The sequence below is a fragment of the Elephas maximus genome, chromosome 1, assembly GCF_024166365.1.
Source record: "Elephas maximus indicus isolate mEleMax1 chromosome 1, mEleMax1 primary haplotype, whole genome shotgun sequence".
Taxonomy (NCBI): domain Eukaryota; kingdom Metazoa; phylum Chordata; class Mammalia; order Proboscidea; family Elephantidae; genus Elephas; species Elephas maximus.
This window is the reverse complement of record NC_064819.1, coordinates 93,500,208-93,516,552: the sequence shown is the minus strand read 5'-3', so window position 1 is coordinate 93,516,552 and position 16,345 is coordinate 93,500,208. Positions and strand designations below refer to the sequence as shown.

Here is a 16,345-nt window from a genome sequence, read left to right as displayed (position 1 = left end):
TTTCTGGGTAATCCCTGAATATCCCAGTGATGCCACTGAATGGAAGGGAGACTAGGCAGGCGGGATGGGGAGGGTTAACCCAATTGAACAGCAGTCTTCTCAGAGTATTAACAAACCCATCAAGGTCAGCCTTTTGGCTGGTTTAAAGTCAGTAACTGGAATGAAGACATGATTGGATCTGAGGATTGCACAACTCTGGGGAAATTACCTAATGCCACTGATAACAGGATCAAGTTTCAACAGCTTTCAACTTGATCAAATGCAAGAGACCCAGAACTGCCAACTGCATGAGGACAGAGGGGCGCGTGTGGCTGGACAGCGGCTTCTACGACCAAAGAGCTGAGGTGTTAGCTGCCCACAAGCCCAGCCTGAGGCGGCGACATGGGCAGTGGAGTGCCCTAGAGGCACAGTTGAAGTGTGGAGCCTGGGGCCTCGGGGTGCAGGCTGTGAGTCACAATTCTGCTCGGGGGCCCCGATGCACTGAGCTCCCTAATGAGCCATCTGAGAGGGTTCAGAGAGAGCTGAACACCCCAAGAGTCACCAGGCTCTGAGAGTCCAAGATGATGCCAACCCTGGCCTGGACCTGCCAGAACCTGGAATGGGCAGTGGGAACACTGTTCTCAGTCCTGGAGATACAAGATGACACTTTGCTGCCAAAGGCCTTTATTAAACCCCTGCCCTGCCCTGGGGCTGTGTTCAGGGGAAGCCACAGCACCTTCAGGCCTCCCCTTTCCCCAGAGGGGGCTCCTTCTGGGGAGGTAGGAAGCCATCTCACACCTGGCACCCCTGAGTGCCGTACTCCTGAAGGAAGTCGTTGAGCTGGGCGCAGGCTGCCCGCTGGCGGGTGCTCCGGCACAGGCGTTCCGAGGGCATCTCCTCAATCCAGCTATTTGAGTCCAGCAGGTATTGGGGGCTGCAGGGGACAAAGGGGGCAGTGAGCAGGGGTCAGGAGGATGGGCAGACGGGGGTAGAGACCATGAAGCACCTAGTTTCTGAGTGGGCCTAGGTGCCAGGCACCTGCTCCCTAAGAAAGATCACAAGACATGAGAAGAGTAGGAGACCGAAGGGCCCAGGGGACTCACTCTCCCTTGAGATCATAGGTGGCCCCATCCAGACCCATGATCAAATATTCTTTCTCGGGCTCCAGGTGAAGGCGGCAAGAGGCACGAACCAGGAAGTTTCGGGTCTGACCAACAGTGACCCTGGCATCCTTGGCTGAGGAGATGACATGCACAAGAGATGTCAGATGGGAAGAGAAGGTCTCGTTGAACCCTCACCACTTGCCCACTGAAGAGAGGCTGCTCTCCTTGTTATAGACAAGTCACGAGTTGTGAGAGGCAGAGGGATGTGAGCTCAGACTCATCCAAATCTTCATCATTCCAGGGAGCCAGGCTCTCTTGAGAGCTGTGAAGTGGGGCCCCAAGCCCAGACCTGAGTCCCCCTCCAGCCCCAGCCCTGCCCGCCTCGCCAATGGTGCCCTTCATACTGAAGTGTAGGACTTGGGTGATCTTGGTGTCAAAGAGGCGGAAAGCAGCTCTGCTATCTTCTCGGAGAACCTTCACCTGGAAGCCTAGGAGGGGTCAGAAAGGAGGGAAGGTGAATCCCTCGAGGCGAGAGGGTTGGAAGCTGGGGGCAGAGCAAAGAGGCTACATGTGGGCCTGTGAGAGGAGCAGGCATAACCGGCAGGACCAAAGAGCTGGACCCTGAGGGCAGGCCAGGCCGGGACCAGGCAGGGACTGACCATACTCCACGCGGGGGTAGTAACAGGCAAACTTCATCCTGTAACCGTCCTCGTCCTGCAGCCCCCGCTCCAGGGTGCGGCGCTGGCGAGGGCACTTCCCTGAAGTCAGGGCCCCAGAGGAAACGTCAGTAGGCCCCAACCATTCCATATCCCCGCCCCTGCCCCCAAGCCCAGGGTCTCACCCTCAGCACACTGGCAGACATCACCAGAGCACAGTTTGGCCAGGAGTTTGCTCTTACTTGGTGCTCCATAAAACACAGAACATTTGTGCTCTGGAGAAAAGCAGAGGGGGGTTAGGACATAATGCCTGTCCTCGTGCCTCTCAGTCATCCAGTCCCATAGAGGCCCAGGACTCCCCTGCCCCCTTCGCTGCCCAGGTTCCTTATGGCCCACATGGTGGCACTGCCCCAAACCTCCCCTGAATGTCAGGGTGTTGTACTGCCCCGCCTCCCAGGCAGCCCAGTGCTCACCGGGGTTGTAGTAGTCGTACAGGGTCGCACTGGCCGGCTGCACCAGTCCCACGGCCACCTCCTGCACGGCTCCAAAGCCCACGCATTCCTTTGTGGTGGCGACCTGGCCCGGGATGGGGAGGAGAGGTCAGGACCCACTCTCTGGCCCTGGCAGGCCTCTGGGCTGCATTCCCTTGGCCTGTTCCTGCTGGTCTTATCTCCAGTGTCCTTTACACTCCGTTACCGTCCTGCCATCGGAAGTCTAAAAACTGCTCCCAAGGTCTCTGGTGGCTTCATGCCCAGCTGGTGGCCTTCTCCCAGTCTTCACTGTCCCGGCCCACTGCAGAGTGGACCATCATTGACTCTTCCTCCATGAAATTCTCCCTCCTCTTAGCTTCTGGGCCATCTTTGGTTCTGACCTAATCGTTTCTTATATTCCCTTCTTCCCTCCCAGAGGCCTGGCACCCGCCCCGGCTCTTCCCTTTCTCTGCTCTCCCCTGTGGAGGGCTCAACCACTCTCTGGCTGTCCCCCAGCCCTTCGTGGCTGATGAGTTCCAAACTGAACTTCCAGCCCTATCCTGTCATTAGGATTTGGGCTGGACTGATAAATTCACCAAACCACTCTGCCTGCCCCCCAAACCTACTCACCCTCCTGAAGGCCTTGTCTTGTCACAGATACTTTGAGAAAGCTGGGCCTCCTCTATATGCTGTAACCTAACACCAGGTGCTTCCACTGTACCTACTCTCCTAGGCCCCTCTCCATACGCCCACACAGCTCCTGTCTCACCCAGGACAGCGGCATCGTCAACCCTCTGCCCAGAAATCTTCCTGGCTCCATATTTTCCATTGTGTTCAGCCCAGGCTCCTCAGCCAGGCTTTTCGGGCTAATGGGGCCTGTCCCTTCTGCACATACTGGGTGGGGGTCTTCCCTGGCCCACAAACATCTGGCTAATGCTGTTACCACGCCTTTTTCACATGTTCTCGCAGAGATTATTGTAAAGGCTCATAATACTTTTTGAGGGCCATCGAAGGGTTGATAGTTCTTTGTTTAAGCCAGGCAAGGCAGTGCTTTGCAAAGACAAAAACAACTGTCATCTATGACCACCATCATGTCATAAAAGACAATACATTTTAATGTCAAAACCAAAAGATAGCAAAAAATTGTTACTCTTCCTTTAAGCCTTTTGATGTTGTTTGATGTGCATGTGTTAAGAATAAAAACCCATTTTAAAGAAAAAAATGTAAAAAACTACAAAATAAATTGTAACAGCCCTTAAAAAAAAAAAAAAACTAGGGAAGGTTATACCCAGTGCCGTTGAGTTGATTCTGACTCATAGCGACCCTACAGGACAGAACAGAACTGCCCCACAGAGTTGCCAAGGAGCGCCTGGCAGATTTGAACTGCTGGCCCTTTGGTTAGCAGCTGCACTTGACCACTGTGCCGCCAGGGTTTCCAAGGGAAGGCTATAATCTCAGAAAAACCCAAAACCATATCAAACCTGTGGCCATTGCATCAATTCCGACTCATGGAGACCCCATGTGTTACAGGGTAGAACTGCTCCATAGGGTTCTCTTGACTGTAATCTTTACAGAAGCAGGTCACTAGGCCTTTCTTCTGTGGAGCTGCTAGGTGGGTTCAAACTGCCAACCTTGAGGTTAGTAGTCAAGAGCAAACCGTTTGCACTACCCAGACACCGCTAAAGCGGAATAAAATCAGCCTTCTAAAAGACTCGGTCTAAAGCACTGACTTGCCCTTCCCCGCTGACCGGCACTGGCCTCCAGCCTGCTTAGGGGCCCCAGCCCACCTCCCTCGGGCCCGCCTCCTTCAGGGTCTGCTCCCACCTCCCATCTGGCCCTCACTGTCTACTGCTGACTCAGTCTGCCCTGTCTCCCTGCTTATGTCACAAGTCCTCAAGAGCACTGGCTGCTGACACTTTGGTTTCTCGAAAAACCACATAACATCTACTCAGTAAACGTGGGCTGTTGGTTCCCCGCTGTGTCACCTCTCCCCACTCACCGAGTCGAAGTAGAGCAGGACGTGGGGCCCCTCGGTCTCAAAGTGACTCACATAACGGTCAGAGAGGGAAGTCAGCTGCGGGGAGGGGGAGATGGTGATAAGGAGGTGCACCTGGCAGGGCGGGGCCCCTGGGGGTGCTATGAGGGTGGGGCAGGGCTGCTGAGGGCAGAAGGTCCTGCTGGGCAGCTAGCCATACCTTCTCCAGGTCAGCCCGCAGGGCATGCAAGCCACTCAGGAGGGTGATGTCCGCGATGGCCATGCCAAAGAGCCCCACCTTGCCATTCCGCCTGCAGAGAGATGTGACTCACTGTCCAGGTTCTACTTGCTGCCAGGTGTCAGATACCAGAGCCCAACTGGTCTTGCCCTCCCTCACCTAGCCCAGTAGCCACCCCCAGCACACCCAGTGCAGCCTGGCGCTCACCAGATACACACAGAGTACTGCACCCGGGACTCCTGCTCCTCCGCCACCTTGGGCACCTCCCTCCTGCGGCGGTTCCTCCGTCCCTCAAACAGCTGCAGGGGTGTCACAGGCTGCGAATGGGCGCCTGGGTCATCCTTGGATGGAAGCTCGTCATACTCATAGTCCTCGTAGTCCTCCTTTGCTTCCACTGCCCAGGGATGGCATGGTAAGGAGGGGCTTGGTCAGCAGCTTGGCCTCTGGCACCTGCCCCCTGGGGGCCCCGAGGCACCCTAACCCCAACACTCACTCATGTACTCAACGTGGCCCGTGACTGTCACTTCAATCTGAAGATCCTGGCAGGTGGTGTTCTTTATGTCCAGGACATTGTAGGTACGCAGGAGCTGGCTCACCAAGGGAGTGGGGAGAGGACATAGGACAGTTGGGGCCACAGACCTCTTTCCAAACCCTAGCTAAGGGCATCTGTCTGGACTGAAAGATTTGAGGCCTCCAGCCTTTCTTGTCTCCCTCACAAACAGTCCATAAATGTAACAGGCACCAAATCCGGCCCAGGCATCAGGTAAGTCAGAGAGGCAGAGAAATGAAAAGGCACGGGGTGCCCAGAAGAGGCTTGTAGGGTGAGGATGAGCTCGTCCCGTGGGACGGGTAGCAGTGGAAAGACGTTCAGGGCAGGGTCTGTGCAGATGAGTGAGTCTGGCTGGCTGGGAGGTGGGCAGGGTCCAATGGCATGGGCCTGTGGAGGAGTCTGACTTGACTCCACAGCTAATCTGACTTTCTGTTTTCAGCTCAGTCTCACTGCGGTAAGAACATGGATCAGAGTGGGTGAGACTCGGGGCAGGGAGAAGTTACAAAACCACCTTAGCACGGAGTCCAGGACACAGTGACAGGGCCGTGGGCAGCAGGAGAGCAGAGGAGGAGTGACCAGGACAATAAGGAGGGACTCAGAAAAGGGAGGCACTGAGGTGGCCTCCAGAGGGGGGCTGGGCACCTGGTGGAAGGGGCTCCCGTCAGCCAGAGGAGAGGACACAGAAGGAAGAAGCGGGTGGGGACATGCTGCGTCTGAGGCACTGTGGGGCTTGTGGTTTGGGGAGGGGCCTGGGTTGAGGGTCTGAGCATGAGAGCTATCAGCCCTAAAGGGTAATGGACACAACAATTGTCCAGAAACAGTGGAGACCAGAGTGAGAAGGGAGACGCCCAGGATGGAAGCATGACTTCCTCCTTCTCCACACTCAGCTCTGAGCACAATTCTCCCTCAAGACCCCTGTCTGATGCCCATCCTGCCCCTGCCCGGCCTGCTCCTTTCCCAGGCCCAGGTGTCCACTGCTGTGGCTCTCACCTTCAAGGTTCCTTTGCTGTTGCCTCCCACGTTCACATTAATCTTGCTTCCCAAGAAAAACTTCCAGGGATAAAAAAGAGAAGATGTCAGAAGGCGCAGGAAAACCTGTTCACTGCCCCAACTTATCTCCTCTATAAAACCATCTCCCCCTCCACGTCACGTTTCACGTTTCGCACACTTTACGCCTTCACTTGCACAACCTCATCTCAGCCTCCTAAAACTCTGCAGGGTAGGCTGCAGATATTGTTTTGCAGCAGAGAGAAATGAAGCTCTGGGGCTAGGTAACTCTCCCAAGGTCACATGGCAGTCAGTCTCCCCACAAGGATCTCAGGAAGAAGAGGGGCTGTGGGGAGCCCACAGAGTGGGAGGGTAGGGTGGCTTCTGACTGGCTACCACAGGCCCAGATGTAGTGGCAACCCAGGAGATGGGGTGAGTCACCTGCAGCTCCTCTTCCAGGCCCTTGATGTGGTGGTTGCTCAGGTGGAACACATGGGACTTGAAGCCACTGCGGCCAGTGGAGCTGAGGGTCACGTTGAGCGCCTTCTCCTCCATGGTGTGGGAGGCGATCCAGTATTTAGAAAGGGCATCTAGGGTGATGACCGTGTCCTGGGCGGGGGGGATAAGGACTCAGTGCTCAGTCTCAGGATCATCCCCCAGGCCCTGGCGCCAGCCCCTACCTGGGTGCTGCGGAATCCCCCCTGGAAGCTGCCCTGCCGCGTGAGCCAGGCTGCAGCCTGGTCAGCCATCTCAGCCTTGCCCTCCCAAAGCAGCAGGTGCAGCAGGCCATAGGCCGTGGTTTCAATCCACAGGGCTGGGGCCTGGGGCACAGGGTCTGATGGGCTGCGAGGAGCCAGGGTAGGTGACACAACTTTGTTCCGAGATCCGGCAACTGTGCCCCAGTACAGGTTGTCTGCAGTGAAGGGAGGCCACATGTGAGCGGGCTGCAGCCGCAGAGCGCCCTAGTTGGTTGCGGGCTTGCCTGGTTTTACCCCAGCCGTCCCTGCCTATGCTTTGAATTCATCCTCAGGCTCTTCATTCAGTCTCTCCCTTTGGGGACACTCAAGGGTCCCAAGGTCCCCCAAGCCCCAGGCTCACTGCCGAGACCCCTTGTTGCTCACCACCGGTCTCCTGGGCCATGGCCATGAGGTTGTTGTGGGCCACATTTTGCAGCTCCTCGGGGGCCTGGGACAGCGTCAGGGCGTAGGCTGTGATGGCGGCCGCGTGGGCTCCCAGAAGCCCAGCACTCACTTGCCGCCCCAAGAAGGAGTTTGCATTGGAGATGGAGCTTTCCTAGGAGATGGGAGGAAAGAGGTTGGGGGGCTGGACAGCTGGGTCCTGAGGAAAAGGGGGTCGGGGGAGGGCTGGAGACCAGCCAGGGGGCAGGCACCGGTGTCTTTACCACTCTTTTCTTCAACTCCTCGGCACTCCCGTCCTGGAAGGCAGCCAGCCCGTGATGAAGGGCAATGACCACAAAGGCTGTCAGTGCTGTAGTCTCATCATCTCCCACCAAGCCCCCCTGGAAGGGTGAGGAAAGATGTCAGCCAGGAGAGGGGAGGGCTGAGAGGGTGTCCCCACCAGAGCTCCTCAGTCTTGCTTTCCCACCCCGCACCTGCATGTCCCTGTGGATCACAGGACAGGGGTCCCGGAAGGAACCATCAGCCTGCTGCTGGGACAGTAGCCACCTGGCCGTTTCCTGCAGCTTGTCAGGTGAGCCGCCCACCTGCTCCTGGGCCAAGCTTAGTACCTTCAGCACAAAGGCTGTGAGCCTGGAGGGGAGGCAGGGATGGCGGGGCTGGGGACTAGTCTCCAGAGGGGGCATGTCCCCACTCCTCCAGGCACCTGGAGTTGTTCTCCCGTCCCACTGAACCTGGCTCTACCCCCACAGCCCGCACGCCTCTCAGAACCACTCTTCCAGCCTCACCAGGTACTGCTGTCCCGGTGTAACCAAGCTCCGTAGGAACCATCAGTTTTCCGGAACTGCTGGATCCGCATGTAGCCTGGAGAAGAGAGGCGGCTGCTGAGGTGAAACCCATTCTCCTGCAATTTGGGCCCAAGAACATGCTCCCCATCCCATCAGGTGCCCCCTTCTTCCCCTCTCCATCCTCTGGGGCCTCCCATCTTCCATCAATTGCCCTCTAGCCCCGATTCTGCTTGCCCCCACCCAGAACCTTTCTGGATCAGATCCACAGCATGGTCCTTGGTCTCTGGGGGCAGTGCACTCCACTGCTCCGTCCTGTCCAGGTAGGAGGAAGCAGCCAGTGTGGGAGACAAGTAGATCATGGTTTGCTCAGCACAGCCCTTGGGTAGCTTCAGTAGGGAGGCCAGGCCTCCTGGGGACAAGGCCCCCCCAGAGCCCAAAGCATCCAGTGGATCTGAGGCTAGAGGGAGAGAAGGGTGAGGATCAGAGAGTAGGTCTGGGGACCCAGGGCCAGAGGGCTGTGGGAGCTAACAGAAGTCCTCAGGTCTCACATGAATCTGAGGGTGATCCTGGGAAGGGATGGAGGACACTCCTACCTGTGACCCTGACAAAGCTGCTGAAATCTCCGTCAGGGATAATATTGGGATCAGAGTTGCCAGGAATTTCCAACGTGCGGCCTCGGTGGTCTGGGGAAATGGGGGAGTTGGCAGCCTGCCATGCTGTCCACATCCCCTGCTACCCCAACCTCTTAGGAAAGTGCTGGCAGTGAGGGGTGGCTGGGGCCACTCACCCAGCGGATTGAGTTCATAGACAATCTCTTCCCTGAAGATGGCCCCTTCCTTCTGTCTCGGGGGAAACGTGGCCGTGAGAGATTACACAGGACTTAGAGTCTGCCCCCTCCAAGTGCAGGCTCCCCAGGACTCTGAGTTTGAACTTCAGGGACTGAGTTGGGTCAAATACTGGGTTTGGGTGTTGGGCTCTTGGCCTGGTCAGTGTTGAGGGTGCTGGAGGTGGGGACAGGGGTAAACCTGGGATTTGGGGGACCTGGAGTCAGGGGTTCTCTACTCACCTCTATTTGAAGAATCTTAGACACTATATCCCCCACAGGGAAATCGAAGGACCCTCGAGCCACCACCTTCAGGGACACAGCAGCAGCTGCCGTGGGCACCATGGAGAAGGCCACAGGCCGGGCAGAGCCAGCAGGCACCAGTACCTGCTGGGCCAGCCCTCCGCCCCCAGCCAGGCACAGCCCCTCCACTGGGGCCACATGGACGCTCACCTGGGGGCAGGAAGAAGAGGGGATGTTGTCCAGAGCCCCAGCCAGGGTAGGTTCCCCACCCCTCACCTGTCCCCAGGCTCCCATCCCGACAGCCCTCTCTGCTCAGGCACCCACAGGCCCTCACAGTCAGGTTTTTATCCAGGTAGTTGTATAGCACTGGCCGAAGCTCGAGCTGCTCGAAGCGGCGGACGGAGGAGGGCAGGCGGAGGTGCAGGTGGAAGTCACGGAGCACTCGCAGTCGGGCTGGTGTGGCCACACACAAGCCTGATGGGAGGGCATGTGGGAGCTCTGAGGTCTAGCGGCATCACAGCCATAGAGTCCCAGGAGGGAGGGGCAGGGAGTGGCCCAGCGCTCTGCCCTCTGCCACTGGTGGCCACTGCTTACAAGCCTCCCAGCACAGGTAGATGCTGGGTAGAGACTTCGCCAGCTCTCTGGACCCCCTCCCTATACTAAGAGCAAAAGGCTAAGCAGGGAGCCTGGGTCAAGGAGAGATGGGAGGGGGCGACCTCACCTTCACTCTGGGACAGGCTCACACCATGGATCTCCCATGTGGTCAGCGAGTCCGGGAGCAACAGTTTCAATCTATGGCAGGAAAGGTGGAGAAGTCCGTCATGCTCAGGGCTGGCTCCACACTTGGCAAGAGGGAAGACCAGGCCCCCCATGTCCTCACGTCTTGGAGCGGTCCACTGTTTCCAGTCCCCAGAGCCAGTTCTGGGGGAAGTAGCTGCGCACAGGGATGTCATCTTCCTCTATCAGTTCCTCCTCCTGGAGCATCTGCATGGCTAGGGGATGGGGGAGGGGTGTGAGGAGGGAGCCACCTGCCCTTCCAGGCACCCACTGTCCCCCAGTCCGCCCAGCCCCTCACCTCGGGCAAGGCCCACCTGGCCCCTGGCACGGGCCTTCTTGCGTAGGTTCTCAGCAAACTGGCAGCAGGACAGGAAGGGCTCCCGGCAGTCCGGCTGCTGCACACGGGCTGCCCGCTGCTCACAGGTGCGTACCATGGGCAGCCGGGTCAGCCCATCCTGGCAGCAGCGCTTGGCTGTTTGGGAAGTATACTGGCCCACTGCAGGGCCGGACTGAGGGTCAACGTGGGGGACAAGAAGGGGACACAGCTCGTGCCCCACCCGACCCTGGATTCACATGGACTCACCCCTGAGAAAGCAGGAATTCAACAGAGGCCAGGGGAGGGAGCCACCCGCTCGCCCACCCTCAATCCCAGAGCTTGGCTCTCTGGCCCCAAATACAACACAACGAGCTGCATGAGGGAGCCAAGGGGCCAAGTGCCAGACCCCATGCTGACCCCTGGCTGTAAGTGAAGAGCTTAAGTTGCCTCTCAGGTGCCCACAACTCACACTTCTCACTAATGGCCTTTTGGAAGTTAGTGTTTCTCTTTTTCCGGGTTTTCTCCTGGGGGCAGCTCAGACCTGGTAGAGAGCAGGACTGCAGCCAAGCCATAGGATGCGTGGCCTCCCACCTCCCCTCCCTGCTCTGCTGCCCCTGCCCAGCCCTTCTCACCCCTGCCTTTCCTGTGTTACCCCCCAGGCCCGGCCTCCTTCCTTAGCCCCCACCCACCCCCTTCCTCCTCCGCTCTCACTCTTTCTGGCTAAGGTCAAGCGTTCTCCATCAGAAAAGGACAGGCCTGCGGCCTGAAACACCTGAAGGGCGGTGTCGCCACCACCAGGGCCACAGCCCAGGTCATAGCTGTTCATAACTTCTAAGACCTGGCAAGAAAAGGCAGAAATGTTGCAGAAACAGGTGTGGCTAAGGGGCAGGATCGGGTGGTGGGCGAGAGGGGAGGATATGAACAAACATGAGAGGGATGCAGAGAGTGGGAAACAGGGGTTGAGGGGTCAAGAGAAGCATGAAGAGGCCCAAGGCTTGTGGGAGAACTGGGAGGAGTCTGTGGGGAGCTGGGGAGATCTGGGAACTTGGCTCAGACTCAGAGCGCAGGGCAGTGGGGGAAAACAAGGCACCGAGGGGAGGGGACTAGAAAAGGTCTTGACACACCTTGCCCATGTTGAGGGGTTTGTGGGACCTGCCGCCCACAGCATACAGGGCCATGTCCACAGCTCCCAGCGCCACCAGAGCCGGGGAGCTTGTTTGCAGGTGGAATTTAACAGTCTCCCCAGGATGATACTCCTTGGCACCATCCACATTCAGCTCCAGCTGGCAGAGGCAGGAAGGGGAACAGTCAGAGTGGGGAGAGCTGCTTTTGGTCCCTTGCATCCTCAGCGCACCTCAAACGAAATCCATGTCCTGTGTGCAGTCGCCCTGTCTTCTGCCCCTTGTAGCCCCCTGTTAGGGACTGAACTGTGTCTCCCCCAAAATATGTGTTGGAATCTTGATCCCTATAAATGTGGATGTAATCCCATTTGGGGATAGGATTTTCTTTGCTCCGTTAATGAGATCATCGGCGTAGGATGCGTCCTAAACCTAATGATTTCTGAGTTATAAACAGCAGCATAGACACAGAGACAAGCAAACACAAAAAGGTGGAAGACCGATGCCACCTGGAGATTGCCAAGGAAGTGAGGAATGCAGGGGCTAGGGTAGCTGTAACAAGGATTTCCCCCAGAGTGGACAGACAGAGAGCCTTCCTCTAGAGCCAGGGCTCTGAATTCAGATTCGTAGCCTACTGAACTGTGAGGAGAAACCCTGGTGGCGTAGTCGATAAGTGCTACAGCTGCTAACCAAAAGCTCAGCAGTTCAAATTCTCCAGGCACTCCTTGGGAACCCTACGGGGCAGTTCTACTCTGTCCTATAGGGTTGCCATGAGTTGGAATCGACTCAACGGCAATGAGAGTTTTTGAACTGTGAGAAAATTTCTGCTCTTTAAAGCCACCATCTATGATATTTCTGTTGCAGCAGCACTAGGAAACTAAGACACACCCCTGATACATACCCCAACTTTCCTTTTACCTTGCCCTCACAAGCCTCGGCCTGGACATCCACTCGCAGGGAGTTGGCAACGGGGAGGCCCCTGTGGTAGTAGAAGGCCACGAAGTGGAAGGAGGGTACCAGGTGTTGGTCCACAAACACGGAGACCGAGGTCAGGGTCCTCCTGGGCTCTCGGTGCATGGACACGATCTCACCCCGGGACAGGATCTGGGCCAAGAATGGTCTCTCTCCATTGTACATTCCCAGCCCTGCAACCACCCTCCCAAGAGGACTCTTCCCTGCCAGAGACTCTCCCCACAGCCCAGCCCTCCTCTTTCCCCTCCCTGTGCACACCATGTAGTAGTAATGAGAGAAGGTGTCTCCGTTGACACCCACAGCTCGCAGGTTCAGGTTGAGGGTGTCCCCGACTCGAGGGGGCCTAAGATGTAGCCGCTCAATAGACAGAAACACGGAGCCTTGTGAGGGTGGGCCTGTCACAGTGAGCTTGGCCACATCTGGATAGAGGGAGCCTGCGGACACCTGGAGAGAGGGCGTAGGCAGGTGTAGGGTCAATGGCGAGGACCCAGTACCCAGCCGTTCCCTCTCTCTGGGACATGGATGTCCAGGAACCCAGATCATCCTCCTTCCCTCCCCCATCCTCTCCCAAGGGGAGGAAGAACTGGGTGGGGGAATCTCACCGAGAGCTGCAGTTCTTGGGTGGTCTGAGGGATATTGATGGGAACGCTGACTTGGCCACTCTCATCTGTGTTCTGCTGAAAGTCCTGGGTTTTAGCAGCAGACCCAAGAGAAGACAATTTGGCAGAAATTTTGACAGGAATGTCAACAGCTGGAGAGCCTAACATGTCACGGACCCGAGCCTACATGGGTGGGGAGGAGCAAGTCCAAGAGAGGTCATTGAGAAGGGAAGCAACAGGGAGCAAGGGGACCTCCTTCCTTCTTCCCAAGGCTCTGCCCTCTGACTAACATTTCCCTGCCCCACCCTCACACTCTCATCCTTCCCCTCCAGGAGAAACCTGCAGCAGAAAGGGGGCCCCAGGCAGGAGATGGCGCTTGGTGTTACTAAGATCCAAGACAAAGGGAGATGACACAAAACGCCAGGATGTGAGCTCAGCCTCCTCTAGCTCCCCGCCTGCAAGACAAGGGGACAGAGAGGTAGAGGACCGAGTCTCGGAAAAAGAGGAACAAGAGACCAAGGAGTGGAGACAGTGACCCCCCTCAGGGGCATGGGCCAACTCTATTCATCTTCACTTTTTCCAAGACTCAACACAGACCCTTAGAAGCCCTGGTGGCACAACATTTAAGCGCTTGGTAGCTAATCTAAAGGTTGGTGGTTCGAATCCACCACCCAGCTGCTCCCCGGGAGAAAGACGTGGCCATCTGCTCCCATAAAGATTATGGCTTAGCAAACTCTATGGGGCAGTTCTACTCTGTCACATGAGGTTACTGTGAGTTGGAATCAACTTGACAGCTCCTAACAACAATAACAACAACAGGTCCTAGCACACAGACAGTGCCCAACGTATGTCTGTTGAATTAATTAATTTAAAAATGAATGAATGAATGAGCAAAAAAATAAACGCTGAGATGGGGGAGGAGGCAGGATTACCCAGAGACAGAGTTCGAGTGAGACAAGGTCTCCTGAGTCTTTCCTGGCCTTGGGTCCAAGCAGAAGGTGGAAGAAGTGTGTGGGGATGGGGGTGGGGGGGCGGGGAGGAGGGTGCAGAGGGCCGCAGGTATTGATACTGGTGAACAGAGGGTCAGCTCAGAGGTCAGGGGCATGTCTGGAGTTATGACAAGAGGAAGCCACTTACCTGGAGACTCAATGATGGCTGCTGCAACATAGAGACGCAGCCCTAGAAGGTCAGTGATGTTAAGCTTCGCCAGGGCCCCCTGGACATCAGCCTCTGTGAGGGAAATGTGGCTCTGGCCATCCACCAGCTGGGACAGAGAGGAAACAGAACATGAAGTGAGACTTGAGTCTCTGACCTCACCCCCATTCCCTCCCTTGCCCCCTCACCTCCCACACCCCCCCCTTACCTTGGTCTGAGTCTCCAGCCCCCGAAGGAACGTCTTCTCACCATTCTCACCCAGAAGCCCAAAGCGCACGTATGCCACCCCCTGTACTGGCTTTCCGTAGACGTACCTGTGGTGGAGGGGAGATTGGGAAGGGGATGGGCCAAGGGCTAGAGGACATCATGAAATGGTCTGGGAGGAAGGGAGAGGCAGGCTGGGGGGAGGCAGGGCTCCTGGCACATTCACATTGAGTGGGGAGCCTGGGCAGGGCCTGTGTGGGGTGGGGGGCAGTTACCTGGCCTGGATGTCTAACTGGATTTCATCAAGAAAGCCAGGTACTGTCAGGATGTATGGCTTTCCAGGGATGATCTTCACCTCAAAGTTGGGAAGAACTGACCCAGGGTAAAAGGGAAGGCAGATCAGACTCTCATGAAAGGACCCTTCAAAGACTTCCCTTCCCTCCACGATGCGGCACCCATGACTCCCTGGCTCTGCCTGGCTCCCACCCTTTCTCCTTCAACCCATTATGTCCCTCAGGAAAGAAGCTGCCTGACCCTTGTGTCTCCAGTTCTCACCGTATTTCTTCACCTCAAACTGGGTGCTGCTGTTGGATTCCAGGGCACCTGAGAATCGGGCTGAGACCTTCCAAGTCCCTGGCCTGAGGACAGACACAGAGAGGGCTCAGCCTGCCTGGGCCAAGGGGCCAAGGAAAGCCAATGGCTAGGCTGCCTGTGGGGTAAATCAGGGCTCAGGGAACTCGGGATTGTCCTGTGTGTGAGCTGGAGGAAACAGGAGGGGGGAGCAGGAATTGGGCGGTATAGCTGGGGGCACCCCCGGGTAGGGAAGCACTAACTCTGAGATGTCGGGGATCACAAAGTCGTCCTGGAAGATGGATGTGGCAGTAAACACCTCCCTCTTCCTCACAAGGAGGCCCTGAGAATTCTGCAGGGGGAGGAGGAGCGGTCAGGAAAGGGTGGAGGGATGTGGGATCAGATCAGGGGCCAGGCTCAGGACATCAGAGTTCAGGGACTCACCTCCACAGTGACCGTAAGAGTGTCTGTGGACGGGCGCATCTTTTGATCCAGTGCAAAGACCCGGTACCGAACTAAGGAGTGGAGGGCGAGACTTGAGGAGGAGCCCAGGTGCAAAGGGAGGGTGGGCCCCTGATTCCTCCCTTCCAGGAGTGAGAGGGAAGGGAACACACATTTGCTAAGTACTCTCCTGTGTGGCAGGCACTATCTTGGGGGTTGTCTCACTTAAGCTGCACCACATGTGTCCTGAGCAGGCTGGGAGGGAGTTAAAGGTAAGGCCCTGAGGTCACAACTCACCCCGCTGGCCAGGGTTATAAACGGGCTGGTCAGTCTGCAAAAAGAGGTATCCCCGGCGAGAGGAGAAGAGCAGGTTGACACCCTGAGTGTCTGTGCGTTTGGACAGAGAGTCCTTCAGCCACGATGACTTGGCTACCAGCTGTACCTCAGGGCCTCTGCGGAGGCCGTGGAGGCCACAATCCTTAGTATCTTTCAAGGGGGTCTGTCAGAACATGGAGAGGGAGCCATCAGACAGGGAGAGCAGGACAGGACAGGGACGGAGGCAGAGGCCTGGAAGACCAGCTGGGGTGGAAGGAGAGGAGGGGAGGGAGCCAGTGAGGAAACACAAAGACTTTTACAAGACAGAGGGGAGGAGAGTGGAAAGCCCCAGGAAGCAGCAGTGAGGTCAAGTTACCTGGAGGCTGAGGAGTGTGAAGTCTTTTTCTGAGCTGAGGGTAAAGCCCACCTCTGGAGAGCAGTAGATATTGATATTAGGGTTGCTTGGGTTTCTCAGGTACACTGAGCCTCTTACTACCTGGCCTTGGGGGACATCCTGGAGCTGCACCCCCACTGATAGGGGGACCCCCAGGTGAACCACAGAAGGAGAAAATAGGAGCAATCTGGGGAGAACAGAGGAGGGTCAGCAGCTGGACTTCATGCTGGCCCTCTACCCTGCTCTCTCCCACTCTTGAATCCCCTCCCTCAGCCCACAGCCAGCCCTGCCCCCACTCAAGGACCCAGCATCCTGCTTCCAGGACCTGGGCTTCTGCAGAGACAAGACGAAGAAGCTGGAGGCCCAGATCAGCCCCCAGAGGAACCTCATGGCTGGAGGATCCACGAGGGGTCAGGCCTGTCTGTCCGCCTGCTCCCTTCTGGTCAATCAAGGGCTTGGGGCAGAGTGGACTCTGGACCTTGCTCCTCCCCTGGCCCCACTAAGCTGGGAAACCACGTGACAGCCAAGAAATGCAA

At 57.0% G+C, this 16,345-nt stretch overlaps 1 protein-coding gene across 1 annotated transcript; it reads right to left on the bottom strand.

The window, feature by feature from the left end:
- Window positions 1-647: 647 nt before the first annotated feature.
- Window positions 648-16,278, bottom strand: LOC126078578 (complement C4-A-like). The gene is made up of 41 exons (XM_049889230.1): window positions 16,135-16,278; window positions 15,792-15,996; window positions 15,398-15,599; window positions 15,104-15,174; window positions 14,923-15,011; window positions 14,645-14,727; window positions 14,365-14,461; window positions 14,094-14,199; window positions 13,868-13,994; window positions 13,070-13,185; window positions 12,734-12,913; window positions 12,390-12,575; window positions 12,078-12,263; window positions 11,166-11,324; window positions 10,753-10,879; window positions 10,511-10,582; window positions 10,024-10,221; window positions 9,829-9,940; window positions 9,670-9,740; window positions 9,283-9,422; window positions 8,949-9,158; window positions 8,670-8,721; window positions 8,476-8,565; window positions 8,130-8,339; window positions 7,883-7,958; window positions 7,571-7,727; window positions 7,361-7,477; window positions 7,080-7,251; window positions 6,639-6,871; window positions 6,400-6,567; window positions 5,962-6,021; window positions 4,915-5,008; window positions 4,629-4,815; window positions 4,404-4,494; window positions 4,208-4,282; window positions 2,212-2,314; window positions 1,924-2,013; window positions 1,742-1,840; window positions 1,487-1,570; window positions 1,083-1,215; window positions 648-913 (listed from the first exon to the last, which is right to left on the bottom strand). The coding sequence occupies exons 1-41, from the start codon at window positions 16,197-16,199 to the stop codon at window positions 772-774; spliced, it is 5,235 nt and encodes a 1,744-aa protein (XP_049745187.1). The 5' UTR covers window positions 16,200-16,278; the 3' UTR covers window positions 648-771.
- Between the last annotated feature and the right edge of the window lie 67 nt (window positions 16,279-16,345).